At 44.4% G+C, this 13,167-nt stretch overlaps 1 protein-coding gene across 1 annotated transcript; it reads left to right on the forward strand.

The window, feature by feature from the left end:
* Window positions 1–9,710: 9,710 nt before the first annotated feature.
* Window positions 9,711–12,845, forward strand: pou3f1 (POU class 3 homeobox 1). The gene has a single exon (XM_023812994.2). The coding sequence runs from the start codon at window positions 9,904–9,906 to the stop codon at window positions 11,032–11,034; it is 1,131 nt and encodes a 376-aa protein (XP_023668762.1). The 5' UTR covers window positions 9,711–9,903; the 3' UTR covers window positions 11,035–12,845.
* The last annotated feature ends 322 nt before the right edge of the window (window positions 12,846–13,167 follow it).

Below are 13,167 nucleotides of genomic sequence, written 5' to 3' on the forward strand. Positions count from 1 at the left end.
GTTTCTGTGTGTGTGTGTGTGTGTGTGTGGATTAGCTCTACTGCACCCCATACACAAAAAAGCTCTGGAACTTATTGCTCTGGGCACAAATCAGCATCAGCAACTCTGTTCTACATTTGGATTTCCCTCCACCCCCACCCACCCCCCCAGCCACCCCCCACCCCCCCAGCCACCCCCCACCCCTGGCCCGCATCTACTTTGCTACAGGACGACCTTCGGGGGTTGTGTGTGTGTGTGTGTGTGTGTGTGTATGTGTGTGTTTGTGGGAGGGTGGGGATGCTGCTCCCCGCTTCACATTTTATAAACACTTTTGTTTTTGTGTGTGGAATCCCGAGACCCACACTGGCGCTCAAACCTGAAACTGCAGCACGGCCTCTGGGGGCAAAATTCGCAGTGAGTAAATGAATAAATAGTTAATCAAAGAGGAAAGAACTGTATGCCAAATAAGACATGCTCACCGAGTAAGACATGCTCACCGAGTAAGACACGCTCACACGTACGCACGTGCACAAGGACGCACGCACACACCTTCAACAGGAACTTTTAATGGCGGATCGACGGAGAGGACTTGAAAGGATGAGTCCCCTCCCCGTGTGCTGGGTGCAGGAATTATTCATCAGCCACACCGGGGGTGGGGGGGGGCAAGAAAACCTGCAGCACGGCTCCTATTAATTGCCTTAAAATCGGCGTAAACGATAGCGGACAAGCTAGAAAGCGGCCCTTGGTCACAGAGGCCTGTAATCCGTTATGGCTTTGGGATAGCTGTTTAGCAGTCAGAGAAAGACCTGCAGCTCCCAGCCCGGAAATAATACGTATCAAACGCGGCGGCGGGATGAATGCGTCGGGGGACTTTAAAGCCGGCTTTTTACGTGTGGAGTGATGGCCCGATTCGGTCTGAGCCGGGTGGGCTGGTTACAGCCCAAGAGAGGTGTGCGACCATATGGATTTCCCTGCATGCACCGGGACCCAAACGGCTAGCGAAGGTCTAGGTGCCCTCATGGTCCTCCTTACCACCCCCCTGCAGATATTTGGAGTGCTGCTCCCGCTGCACGTTTTATTACCCCGGTTCTCCACTTAAACTCTTTACCCTGCCCCCCCCCCCCCCCCTTTACTCCTGGTCCCTTCTGTGACCCGGGCAGCTGCCGCAGTCAGACGGGTCAATCAGCAATTAGAACGACTAAAGCCACTAACCTGATTCGGCCCCGGGGCGACCGGCACGGACGCCCCCACCGCGGCCCCCGGGGCTGGTCATGGCTTCCCGGAAACCTGAGCATTGATTAGTTCGTACCGATTCACTCGCCTGCCCCTGAATCCACTTTATAGGATAATTAACGAGGTAGACTGCTGTCGCTATGGACATCCTCACCGAAACAGGGAGATGTGGCGCGTTACACGACGCGCCCTAAGTTATACATCTCGCTGAGCACTTTCCGGAAATCCACTGAGAGGTGCTTGCAGCTAAACTGGGTGGGTGGGTGGGAGGGAGGGAGGGAGGGGCCACGACAGAGCTGGTAGATACACAGTAATACGGAGACATTTAACACAGAGTGCGAACTCTACGTGAACCACTGCTGACCGACTCAGTACAATTTCATTACCGCCGATACAGACTCAGGTAACGACCAGATCCAAAGACCTGCTTTGGCTGTGGGTGTGTTTCACTCCTCTTGTTTACGCCGCCTTGGTCTGCCCCCCGATACCGAGTCATGTGACAGTTTGGATGATTGACAGGTATCTGAAATTTAGAAATGAATCTGTTCCCAACCTTGAATGACTTATTTCACTTGTGCTTTTCTCTTGTCTAATTATAAATGTAGCATGCTGATGCTTTGAAATAAACACTGCTAATTAGGCTCTCGCTTGTCCCCGCTGGAAAGCAGCTGCCCCCCCAGAACAGGACCCTGGCTCCCAGAGGCCTCAACCCTGCTGTCCCACCTCGCGCTCACACCTCCTCTTCGCTGCTCTCTGCTTGATATGGTTATCAGGTCTGGATTTCGCCAGAAAGTCTCCAACCAAACACTCAGCCGTCCCGCCGGAACATTCCGGCCTCGTTGCTCCGCTCGTCGTTCCCATAAAACCATGGACGGGGAGAAGGCAGCCGGGTCTGGTGCTGTGAACGGAGGAGAGGGGGCGGCTTTGAGTGCAGGGCACGGAGACTCACTCCAGAGCTGAGCCGTCCGGGTCGCGGGTCCGTGTGCCGAAGGAGAAAGAGGTGGGGAGGCGTGGGAAACGACAGCCCTGCGACGTTAGAAAGAAAAAGTGCATCATTAAAGGGGGGAAGCAGTGAGGGAAAGAAAAATGAGAGGGAGGCCAGGAGGAGGTGATGCTCACGACGAACATGGGAGTAGGGAGGTGCGGATGAAGGAAGTACAAATGCTGAAAGACAAAAAAGAAACCAATTTGAAAAGCTGCATTTACGCAGAACAGTAGGGGGCATACTAGTTAAGGACTTCTATTAGAGTCCTTAATGTTGAGAGAATTCATATCTTATTGTAACCCTTAAGTTGACATACTTCAATAAAGGGTCTGCCTACACAACAGAGTACTTTAGTGTGGATTCATGAGACAAACGAGCATAATCCGATGTCCGAGATTTTGGCGAGTTACTAAACAGACACGAAGCAGCGTCCCGAACGTGGAGATTATGCCTCGTTCATTGCGGCGACACGCGCTAATCCCGCCGTCCACGTCATGCCGAGATCGCCATCGTTCTATGCCGATATCATTTCCCACCATTTCTTTTCGAGTGCTCTTAAGAAGTTCAAAATAAAAGACAATTTCATTGCAGGAATATGAAAAATAATATCAGGCTCTAGGAGAAGGGGAGGGAGGCGCGGGGGAAACAACGAATTCAGGTGCATGCTTGCAGCCCTCAAGCCCGGTGGCTGTTTACCAATCCATCAGTCAGACTGTGAGAGCGAGCCATCCATATTCAGGAAGCACAAATTCCACTGCTTATCGCACCAAACCTGGTAAACCCTTTGCATGCCCCCCCATACATACATACATACATAAGTAACCACATCTTTATGTAACCGAGGAGCAAGATCCTGGCCAGGGGTAGTGTTACTTGGAGGGGGGCGGGGGGGGGGGGGGAGTTGGTGGAGAATCACCTTGAATTCCAAGTAAAGGATCATATGTCCGCAGTGCTCGCAAGCACGCGGAGGTGGGTGGGTATTTTGGGAAGGGGGATTTTAATGTGCTGAATTTATTGTAATCATCCCGTCGATTTTTAAACCTTATTGGGGACGCTGTACTTGTTATGACAGATATTCGCATTATGGGCACACTTTGTTCTCCTTACCCGTCCCTGAACCCGCGCGCGTACAAATGTGTCTCATCCGGACACCCAGAGACAGCTGGCATCCCAGCTGCAGGTGAGCCGAGGTCCAGGTCGCTCTCCAGCGCCCCCCAGCCGCGCTCAAACTCTACCCCCGTTTACTTTTTCCGTACCCCCCTCCTTTCCGTCCCGGTGTTCTGACGAGTTGAACTACCTATCGAGACGTACTATCGAGCCTTTTTGCGCATGTGCAGTTCCACCGTCTTGGGGTTAGGGTTAGGGTAAGGGTTTTAGGGGGTTTGAGGGTTTAGGGTTAGGGTTAGGGCTATCGATTAGCACTACGGTAGGATAACTCGACAAATTAGCTCATTTCGACAGAACACCGGCACTTCCTCTTCATACTTCGTGCACAAACTTCCTCTATATTTTACACGCATCTTCCAGACACGCCACTTCATTCACTGGTTAAACTCTTTATAATCTGACCATTATATGGGAGTATGCGAAAGATTATTTGCAATGTAAATTTTTTGGGGGGGAGGTGATTATTTCATGCCAGTGTGGCGATTTTATTTTCTCATTACGGAGAAGCGAGACCAAGTCCGTTTCTTGCGGTGTTCAAAGACTGCCTGGCTGCGCACCACACACCCATCCTCGGAGAGAGCGGTACCTCCGCCTCACGGCGCAGCGCTGGCCGGGGATTGAAGCGACAACTCCGGCTAATTGCGCGCCGGTGCTCCGCATGAATATTCATGGACGCGTCTTCAGAGCCCCGCCTAATTAGTCCAGAGAAAGAGGGAGAAATCTTGCACCTTTTTACAAGAGAGACACTTTCCTCCTGCCTTCCCCTGGGGGATGCTGGCGGAATAGCCCGAGTTCATTAGCCAAAAAAAGAAAGAAAAAAAAGACACCTGAAAGTATAGCAGAGTGGCGCTCTTGAAGCTTCGCGCTATTACTCTCCAGCATTAAGTGCCTGTTGTACGTCTGTCAAAAGAAATAGTCAGAAGTAAATAAAACTTGAATAAAATTGAATGATTACAGGAAGGGGGTGGGGTTGTTTTGTAGTCAAGTTTTGGGCGAGCCTAGTTTGAAGAAAAATGCCAAAAAAAATCACTGGTTACAGACTGAAAAGAGTCTGTCGTGTTTTCGGTTAAACCGGTTTCTTTTATTAAACTCCTTAAGTTTTAGTCAGTTTGCGAAGCGCAGGTGACTGTGAGCGCAATCGCTGCGCCGTATCTCCCAGCTCACTGTCGCGGCTAATTAACTCCGCAAAGTGACGTCACCTGGGCGGCTTGTCTATTTCAGCATGCGAAGCGAGAACTGGGACGCGTCTGCAGACGAGTCTGCGACAACTAAGAGAAGCAGAGAGCTTAAAACCGTCCTGTGTGACACTTTCTGAACCGGAAAGTGTCACACGCTTCGCTCGGGTTAACTTCTCAAATAAACATGATTAATAGAATTATTAATTATGAAGAAAAAAATCTTTCGATAATTACAACAGTAAAAAAATCGTGTCCGATTTTATTATGAAAAGCGAAACATTTAAATTCATGGATATAGGCCTAAAGTTTTATTTACTCATTTCTTTTAAATTGTATCATTTATAAAGGTAAAACGATTATACATGGGTTTATCGCATTAGGATACGCAGGTTGATAAACACTTAACCACATAACGTGTTCCATTACAATTACTACACCTGTCAGAGTAAATTAAACACTTATTACTGACAGGACGCCTCCCCCGTCGGACTCGCATAATTTTCTCTAAGTTCAATCGATAAGGATACTTCGAAAAAAGACTTTATTTTATATTCGCGTTCAATACAATCACTTTGTAAAGTTATCTGTAGAATCTTGGTGCTTTAATTAATGTTTCGACTACAAAAAAAAAACAAACCGTTTTATTTTTAAATAGACCGAAAATTTTGGACAGGTTTTCTTCCCCCAGAGGTTAAAAAGTGCGTTTTTGTGTCAGTTAACAATACCTGAGTAAAGTGATGGCGGGAACAGAATTACTTATGTCATAGACTTAACGTTAATTTCGAAATGCAATCAAGAGAACGTATATTACATATTTCTCTAAAAAGATTAAACTATCGATTAAAGCGTGAGTCTTGCATTTCATTATTGGTATTTGACTTGATACAGCAGTAAAACTGATCGTTATAAAAATAGCATTTCTTATCCTCGTACGCACTCTTGATTTAATATTTGTTTTTTCTTTACATTTATCAGGAATAATAATGATGATGATAATAATAATAATAAAAGGTAGAACGTAAAACGAAGGCATTCGGATCAGCAGAGAGGCACTTGTGCATTAATTGCATTGAGGCATGTTAACCGTGGAGGACGTCCCCGGTGAGGTATTAACACGTGACAGGCACGGGGCTCCAGGCGTTGGTCGTGAGTAGGAAAGGGAACTGGGCACGAGCTCCGAACTTCCGACGGGTACATAAGCACGCTCAGATTGGACTCAGGCGCTGTCTGCAATGCCGAGGCACGTTAAAATGTGCCATGCCGCAGATAAACCCGAATAAAGCAAAAGAAAACTTCAGTTTTAGATTACACAGACCTTCTAATGTTTCACGTGCAATATTTCATGTTGATTTTCTTTTGACGACGCTTATTACAAATGTCTGCAAAAAAAGAGGGTTACCAATTTACCGTCAAAATATGAAGGTTGGTTTTTAAGAGCCGATATATATATAGGGAGGATTTATTATAGGACAAATATGGAAACCGGGACTGTGCACTAAAAGTAGAGTGGATGAGGCCGAAGGACTTTTACTGAAGTACTCAGTCTCTGAAAGCGGACAGTTATAATTTATTGTGTGTCACCATATCACTCACATCAAGCGATGAAACACTTTGATTGTATTCGACGTTGGTTTTTTTCCCCTTTATATCTTAAAACGGGTCTTTTATTTGTGGGTTCCTCGACGGACTGTGTTTCTGCCGTAAGATCTGTGACCCCTTTCAATCCGCTCTCCATAGCAACCTTCTACATCCTTGCAAAAATTCACCTCGTTCAGACAAGGCCATATTCTCCACAAAAAGCGAGCCGAGCATCTGGTGCTTCTTTTAACCAGCACTCTTTGCTGGCTTCACAGTACAACAGCGCATTTGTTTCGAGCCGCCCAGTTCACTCCCTAATGCGAAAATGACCAGTCTTTTTATAGACACAAAAAAACAGTAATACTTAATACTTACGCATTTTAATTTACTGACTCGCGGAAGACCGGTCTCTTGGTGCAAGACAGATGACACAAAAGCCTAGAACACAGACGCCATCTAGTAAAGTTTGCGGTTTAACTGCTAAAAGTGCAGCAGGGTGGGAGTCGTAGAGTAATGAAATAATACGAACTGAGTTTCTATACTTTAAGACTGCAGATTTTAAAGATCCATTTTCCTCTTAGATAAACTTCTAATTCACTTGAGTCGTGTCGTTTACTTGACGTTTATGCATTTGGTCTTATGGTGGCGCATTAATATATATTTATATATATTTATATATATATAAATAAACAAAAGTGTAACTGAATTAAAGCCCCGCTTAGTATCATATTAACCTGCGAGGTAAATAAGACTATGATTTTAGTGCGTTTTCCAATCGTGTTTTTCTTTTGAATTCCCAGTGCGTCGCGTTATTTATATCACGGGACACACATACACACACACACACACACACACACGTGCCAAAGGAAGTCGTGTCCGACGTAACCCCAACAACACGACCCTGCTCCCCCGAGGAATAAAGGGAGACCAGCGTTTGATCATGCTTAATAACTGCATGTCTGATTCTGAACGAAAATGCTGATTTAATGTTCAACATCTGCGGTCTTACAGGAGACAAATAAAAAGACAAACAGGGGTAAATTGTGAATAACCTGCTACTGACTGTTTTTCCCACTCATTTTCTTTGCTTCCAGTGAACAAAAGCGCAGGACTGAGAAGTACATATGAACCCTATTAACAGTTCCTGCGCGTTTGTGTCTTTAAGGGTGTGCGCGCCTGCGTTCGTGCGACTCTATATCCGAGTGATTTTTTTTATATTTTATTTTTTTTGAGAGGGCTGGGCGGCGGTCGCGTGCTTACATTAAAATAGATTTATTTAACCCTCCCAACAGTTAACAGTTTACTCACGATGATCGACAATAAGTTTTTCATTCGACGGGTTATGTATTTCCATACCTTATGTCTGATTTCTTTTTAAAAATCCAACGAGCGACATACACATTTTTACAATTTACTTTGAATAAATACATAAGACGACAACAAGTGATATTCATATAGAAATAAAGAGAGGTCGAACGCAGTACATTTTCAAATAGCCTCAGTTAAACACGAAGGACACAAAGTTTGCTTATTAATAAAGTCTACGGGCAGCCTCGCTACGGCACATATTCGAGCTGCCTTTTTTTGTTATTTACGAATTCATAAAACATCACTAACGGCTTATTTATATATCTTTAAATAAATATATAATGTAGGTTCAACAAAACCACGCCTTTCTTGAGACTGTGACGAGCACCTGTGACCCCCAAGAACATCCAGTCTAACACACTCCCCGCAACTCAGTCTCATAGACGAGTTAACCAAAGGGATGCTGATTACACATAAAAGAAGGACGCTTACCGTTCGGCTGCCTTCGGGTATTTGTGGTTTCTGGGATACGTCATTGGCTTCTTTTAAAACCTATGAAAAATAAAAATGAACTCCAAGGTATAAGATTAAGAAGAATATACGAATACAAAGTATATTAAAATAAACGATCAGATTAAGGTGACGTTTTAACGATAGTAAAACGCTGCGGTTTTATGTAACGGTTGGAATGTGTGTCTGATTGCGGAGTTTTAGACGACTGGAAAGGGAGAGATGTAAGATTTGTTTAAAGCCCCGAATTTCCATTTAAGAACGTGATTGTGTTTGCAAAGATCCCTTTCAATCTTCCCATCTCCCCCTCTGTAGCCTTCAGCCTCTCTGCAGCTGCTTTGCAATTCATGGAATTGGTAATTTGCTATTGGGACAGAACGTGAAGGGAAAAATAATCAGATAAACTGGGGAAGGAGTGCAGAAGAAACCAGAAGAGAGAAGCGCCGGATTTCGCCATAAGTTGCTGTTCAGAAAAAAAAATCATGCAAGAAAAAGTGTTCAATATTTACAGTTCGGATGGGGTTTGTGTAGCGTTAGTGATAAGACGTCTTTTTTATCACGATCAGCGACTATACTGCTCAGCGTTGGATGTAAATTGTGTTTAAATTCCACATGCACGCCCGCGTTCATATACACTCTAGTCCTCCTCGGATAGCGGTGAACCCAAATATATCTACCAAATTTCTGACATTACAACGCAAACGTATTTTACTTGCATGCATGGGAAAGGTGAAGAAGTGGACTGCACTTTTAGATAATCAGATTTAATTTTGTTTGCTGTGATCCTGCCAGTAGGTGCTGTCTACCTTACATTGTACACTGTCATAATGACTTTGATTTCATGGGGTATATCATACCGAGTTTTACTTAAATTATTTAAATAACGATTATTAAAACTAATGAACCAATGGGTTACTTGGTTAAAATGCCACGGCTCGTCATCACGTCATAATTAACCATTAACTATGTTGCATAAATGTTGCGATACCGATGTAATGAACAGATGGCATACATTAAACTGCGAAGCGCAGATTCTTCGGATCGCAAAAAAAGTTGCACTAGTACCGCGGTTAAGTTAGCCTGATATTCGCTTACTTTCATCATACACTGATCGCCTAGGTTAGCCAACAAAGCTTCAATCAGCCTATGCATCTGACATTGTACGTCCAGGCGACGACACTGCACAACACACGACAGACAGCAGCACATAAAATGCGCTTTGAGCGAAATGTTTAACAAGTCGCTCAGCTGCGTCATCATAAAAACTGTAATGGGCAGAGCCGATTAAAATAACATCCCTTTCGCATGAGCTGCAAATATTACAGAATGATCAGAGGACTAATTCCGCGCACCATGATAAATTCCTTAATATTTAGCGGGTGCGCTGATTATAACGTCATTTTCTTGCTGACAAAACCCACGCAACTGACAACCTTACATTAATGCCACATCGTATTTGTTTACGCCCGTTTCTTTTGTGAAGGAGGGTGTATTCTTCGGAAATGGAACAAGAATGCTAATCTAGTTTATTAGGGAGCCACGTTTAAGCTGCAATGACTAAACGGGCTGTGGTGAGGAGACGTATATTTCTTACAGCGCTGCAAAAAGATCTCTGTACTCCCCCACGTGGTTATTTTCAAAACAACTCGGATAAACCCGGAGAAACCCAATTATTCCTTACTGTTTCCCGGCCCCTTCTGCCTTACCTAGTTGGGGGGTGGAAACGGGGAAAACAAACACGGGGACGGCCAATTGCGAGGAGCCGGGACCGGCGTGCCGTCAGCCAACCAAGCGGCCCGCAAGGGGGAAAGCGGAATATCGCGGCACATGAGTTAGTAGGGAGCCAATGCAAGCGAAGGGGAGGAGTGTCTTGTCGTTTTCGAGACCTCCCTGAGAAGATTGTTGCATTTTTGGCTCTAAAGCCCAGAGATCTCCGAAGTGCCGTCAGTGTTCGAAGTAGAAGTCATGGCTACAACAGCTCAGTATATTCCCCGGAATAACTCTTTACCTTCCAATCCACTCATGCATCCGGACTCGGATAGGATGCATCAGGGGACAACTTACAGAGAGGTGCAGAAAATGATGCACCACGAGTATTTGCAAGGACTTGCGGCGACGAACACTGGGCATCCGATGAGTCTGACGCACCACCAGTGGCTACCCACCTCCAGCACCGACTGGACCAGCGGAACCCACATCGGGCAGCCTGAGCACAATAAATCAAGCGTTCAAGCTAGTCGAGAGGACCTGAACGGCGGCTTTCACCACAGGTCGCACCTGGTACACCAACAGACGCAGAACAGCCACCACGGGTCATGGGCGCCGACCACGACTCACCACTTGTCCCCACTGTCTCCTGCCTCCAACGGCCACCAGTCTCTTGTCTACTCCCAGCCGGGCTACACGAATCTAAACGCCATGCTGAGCCCGCAGCCCTCATCCCTGCACCACGGAATGAGAGACCCACTCCACGAAGACGCAAGCAGTCACGACAACCAGATGGAGTCCCCACAGCAGCCTTTTGGACACCACCAGGACCACTCGGACGAAGATGCTCCCAGCTCCGATGACCTGGAGCAGTTTGCTAAACAGTTCAAGCAGCGGCGGATCAAACTGGGCTTCACGCAGGCGGACGTGGGCTTGGCGCTGGGAACCCTCTACGGTAACGTCTTCTCCCAAACGACCATCTGCAGGTTCGAGGCGCTGCAGCTGAGTTTCAAGAACATGTGCAAACTTAAGCCGCTACTTAACAAGTGGCTGGAGGAGACAGACTCCAACACCGGCAGTCCGACCAATTTGGACAAGATCGCCGCTCAGGGCAGGAAACGAAAGAAGAGGACCTCGATTGAGGTCGGAGTGAAAGGAGCGCTGGAGAACCATTTCTTAAAATGCCCTAAACCCTCCGCCCACGAGATCACCAGCTTAGCGGGAACTCTTCAGCTGGAAAAAGAAGTTGTCCGCGTTTGGTTTTGCAACAGAAGACAGAAAGAGAAACGGATGACCCCGGTCGGGGTACCTCACCCGAGTATGGAGGATGTATACTCACAGGCAGACACCCCCCCGCTACACCATACGCTACAGAGTCCTGTCCAGTGACTACTTTAATGAACTAGTCTATTATTTAAAAGAGAAAAATAATTACAAAAGGGACTGTGGAATTTACAGTATTTTATTTTGCTTTCGTTTTCTTAAAAAAAAAGAAAAAAAGAAAGACATATGGCAAGTGATTGGTCGCCGGTAACCGAAGATTATGGTACAAAACATGTAGGCGTGCTGGAATTTTTTGTTCGTTTTAATAGGTTTATTTCTATGAAAAAAAAATCCACGTGCATTTAAATAAATCAAAGATTTTATGTACCAAAATGTCGAGGAGGATGAGTAAGAAAAATAACATATAGGCAAATGAACCTTCGTGCTATTGAAAGAGAGATCGCAGGCCGTTTGTGCTTTAACTGCTGAAGCGCACTTCACGAGCTATTTCCGAAAGAAATCTCCATAAAACTCGGCCTTTTCACTAAATAGCGTCACGTTTTTCCTGTTTTTTTTTCCTGGTTAACCGGATCTATTATTATTATTAATTATTATTGTTATTGATTTCGTTTACGTATAACTTGTGATGTATTGCTTTTCGAGTATCCTAGCATCAGTGTCTCTACTGTACTGCAGAACTAAAATTATGTCATTTTTGTTTATTTCTATTAATTATAATGCTATATAACACAGCATAAAACAACCTTTACTCCCCGAGTCGACAATGGGGGAGAATCGTGAGCGGGATGGGGGTCATATTTTTGAGGGAAAGCGTGACAACACTGGCAAAACAGTGACACTTTCGTCGAAGGCATTTCTGTACGGATATCGCCTGCTGGCAAAGCGACAGAAATCAGGCTTAGTGACGGCAGTGGCCAAACCTGCATATAGAAGCACACATCACACAGAACAACATACGGATTGTTCAACTTTTGTCTATTTTTTCCCTTTATTTTGCGTGTAGCACTTATTTTTTAACGTCACGGTGTTGTTGCTGTTATACGTTAATTAGTTATTCTTTATCGTGAACGAATTTCTTCTCAGTTGTGCAAAAATGTTCGTGTTTACAGTTTCAAAGAGTAGTTGACGCTGTCAAGTAAATCGCTGACCATCATACAATTACAATAGAATATTGTAAAAGTGATTAGTGAAACACAACAGAAAGAATGTTAAGTCTCAGGTAACATTCACCCCAGCTCGACCTTTCGCTGTATTATGTAAAAAATGATCGACTTATCATATTACTATAAGTAAAAAGGCTATCCCCTTGGTTTAAATAAAACTATATCATATTCAGCACATGCAGATAACATCGGAAAATGCTCATAGCAAGGTAATGAAGGCAGGTTTTTCAGATATGTTTATCATTTTTGCGTTCGAAACAGACATATTTGTCTGTAGTGTGTTTTACCGCTAAATGTTGGGCAGATTTGAACAGACAGACCCACGGCAGATTCATTCCGCAGCGTTACCCGATACAACGCGATACTACTACTTTTTATGAAACGCATTTTAAGATACTGTTGCCAGGATTATTTCCAATATGTAAATATGTCGAATATGTAAACTTATGAATTTGTTTTGATTTTTCTTTTTCTTTCTGGGCAGTTTTGTACACTTACTAATTCCGAAAAGATATTTTAATATGATTTCATTTATGAATTTGCCGTTTATAAATATATACATATATATTTATTTCCTAAATGTGTTTTGGAGCTTTTGTTTAGCTCTTTAATAATTATGTTGCAGTGAATTACAAAATGTTTTGTTTACTACATTGGTTGTATGTTGATTGCAAAATGTAGACTGCAAAGTCACATTGATATTTATGTTTTAGTAATATTTTATTACTTACATAAAACGCATATACACGAAAAGGTGTTCTGTCTTTCTTAAGTACTAATTCACCCAAAACGTGTGTCGCTATCTATTGTGACACCGCCAAATGTGTATGTCAAACAATTGCTAGAAACTCGAAATTTGACCAATGTGTTGTGCATAAAATCTCTATTCTACCCCTTCAACTGTTGTCAGACCAAATGTGTTAAATTTAAACTGGCAATCCGTCATGTGAGAATTCGCTTTAATCGAAATCTGTGTTGATGTACTGTTTTAAAGGGAACCGAAATCTTACCTCAGACATTCCGTATCAAATTCACACGGCCGCCAAAGGCTGTTCCACATTCTTGTGTAATCGCA

This window comes from Paramormyrops kingsleyae, chromosome 9 (genome assembly GCF_048594095.1).
Source record: "Paramormyrops kingsleyae isolate MSU_618 chromosome 9, PKINGS_0.4, whole genome shotgun sequence".
NCBI classification, from domain to species: Eukaryota; Metazoa; Chordata; class Actinopteri; order Osteoglossiformes; family Mormyridae; genus Paramormyrops; species Paramormyrops kingsleyae.